The sequence below is a fragment of the Labrus mixtus genome, chromosome 13 (assembly GCF_963584025.1).
Source record: "Labrus mixtus chromosome 13, fLabMix1.1, whole genome shotgun sequence".
Classification (NCBI taxonomy): domain Eukaryota; kingdom Metazoa; phylum Chordata; class Actinopteri; order Labriformes; family Labridae; genus Labrus; species Labrus mixtus.
This window is the reverse complement of record NC_083624.1, coordinates 913,262-915,761: the sequence shown is the minus strand read 5'-3', so window position 1 is coordinate 915,761 and position 2,500 is coordinate 913,262. Positions and strand designations below refer to the sequence as shown.

At 41.2% G+C, this 2,500-nt stretch overlaps 1 protein-coding gene across 1 annotated transcript in view; it reads right to left on the bottom strand.

Annotated features, from left to right (window-relative positions):
- Positions 1 to 2,500, bottom strand: part of LOC132986581 (vang-like protein 1) — a 31,380-nt gene that overhangs the window by 13,197 nt on the left and 15,683 nt on the right. The window contains exon 4 of the mRNA XM_061053039.1: positions 596 to 1,024. Coding sequence (XP_060909022.1) covers positions 596 to 1,024 — 429 coding nt within the window. The remainder of the gene's footprint in view (positions 1 to 595; positions 1,025 to 2,500) is intronic.

Here is a 2,500-nt window from a genome sequence, read left to right as displayed (position 1 = left end):
CCCGCCTCCTCGTCCTCACCGCCGCAGACAGGCAGACATCACGTCTCAGCTGCTGAGCTGGCAGCAGCCGGCGGCGGCCAATAATACAGCAATATAGCCACAAGACGGCTGCTGCCAACAGGCCGGTCTTGTGTCGCAGCAGCTGCGGCCAGCTGCAAACGCCAGCCCCGCCAGTTCCGCCGGCCTGTCGGCAGCAGCCGTCTCGCCGCTATATTTATATTTTTTCGCCATTATCAGCTTTCTCCATAGAGCCTGTTAGCATAGCTTCCAAGCAATATGGCGGACGTTAAGTTTCGATTCTGGGAGTGAGTTCCCACCCACTGATCTGTGATTGGTCTGTAGCTTCAGTGGTCGAAAATATGAGGAACTAGCGTTGTAGTTTCACCCCGCTAACCACTACAAATCAATCGTCATTCTGCGTCACTGGAAGCTCCTTTACAGACTCAGAAATACAAAGATTTCACATCTCAGGGGAAAATGAGGGCGGGATGCACAACCATTCAAAAATACTACCAGGTTTCTAATGTTACAAAGATTAATGCTAATGGGTGAAGTATCCCTTTAAGCTCTAACTTTAGCAAAGTTTGAAACCCACCTGAGCATCGAGGATTCTGACCCCATAGAAGAGCCAGTAAGACATGGTGAGCAGGAGTGTGAGTGTGGTGAGGAAGGCGCGGTACACACACACCCGGGGCAGACCGGCTCGACCCTGTCGCAGGAACAAGGCCCAGATGGCCACCAGGAGGATGAGGAGTTTGAAGGAGATGGAGAGGAAGAGACCCTCGCAGGCGGCCCCGCAAGCCTGCAGTCTGTCGGGCCACATGACGACCGGGAGGAGGAGGAAGACGAGGGGCGTGGCCACCACCAGCAGCCCCACGCACAATCCCACAGCCAGGGGGAGGAAACGACGGAAGCCTTGGGTCCGGTCCTGGATCTCCTTCCCCAGACCGACCACGTCCTCCTGGGAAATACTCAGCTCAGAGGTGCCTGTCACGGCGGTGGTGGTTTCCCCCCAGTTATCATCCTGAAGGAGGCGAGAGAGAAGGGAAGGTGAGGGAAGGGAAACGTTTGTAACAAAAGAAGAAGAAGCAGAATAGTTGATTTTTTTTTTTTTTTTAAATCAATAATTATTGATTTTTTGGACATTTTGGGGCATCAAGGAAAATCAATACTGACCTATTTTAACTTTATAAAGTGCTCAAAGCAGTTTCAGATGAATAGAAATAGCTCTAGTTTCTGATATAAACAGCTGCATGATGGAAGCAAAAACAATGAGCAGAAAGGTAATGAAAGAGAGGAGGAGGAATAACCAAACATTACCAGAACATTAAACGTGATCATGTCTGATTAAAGGTCTCCATTTGATTTATAGTGGCTGCTATCATGCTATTTTTTTTTTTTTTTATGCTTTGTTTTTATTTTTTTCAAAGAGTTGTTTCATCCATATGGTCATTTCATTTCAACATAAGATGTTGAATGAATCAAAAAAAATAAACTACCCCCAAGAAAAGAAGCAGCAACATCTTTAGAAATGAATAAACAAACATACATACACATCAAAACAATGAAATAAGAGAGAGAAAAAAATATATATAAATATATATATATAATAAAAAAAAAAAAATAGAAAACAGACAAAAACAAAAACAAAAAATCATTTTATCATGCTATCTTCTAGTTCAACATATTAAACAAAGTAACAAACAAAGAACTTCACCAAAGCTGCCATCCCATCTGTGAAGTTCTGAGACGATGGCAGAGTCAGAAACAAACCCGTCACCTTCATCCATCTTGGTAACTTCACTAGCTCTTATATTTGCTTCATTATTCATAACCTTTGATTTGCCTGTTAGAATCAGGAAAAAATGGAAACCTGTTTAAACATCTGTGAGAGCTCATGTTGAGTCAGCTGTCTGAAGTTCAGGTGAAAAGATCTTAAGCAATACTTTTTCAGCTTTTGTCCCAAAAAGCCATCCCGTACATTAAAAAGCTGCTTTGCACTTTCTTTCTCAGAGCTTTCTTTTATTGTTTTTATGATGTGATTTTAATGTTTGTCTTTTAATGATCATTTTTACTGTCCCACTGACGAGAGCTGCCAAACTGTTTATCGTTGTTTTTATAGAAATTAAAATAAATATATATTCTATTCAAGAATATTAAAATATTATAATATAATATATAATATAAAAGTGGAGAAAATTTATAAGGGATTTTTTAAATTTACCATTGATAAAAATGTTTTATTTTAAATGAGCTGAAAACAGAGTATAGATCATGAATCAAATGATAAACAGAAATCTGATTCTGACAGACAACAATGCCTCCATTATCTCATTTTCCTCCCTTGTTTGCGGCAGTAACTACAAAAGAAAAGACAGAACAACCGTCTTCATGGAGATGAGTCATTTTCACTGAGTTCTGCCTCATTATGACAAAAACCTTCAGAGTCCCACTAAAGAAATACAAGAAGACAGGCTGGGAAGGACACATTGACATGTAC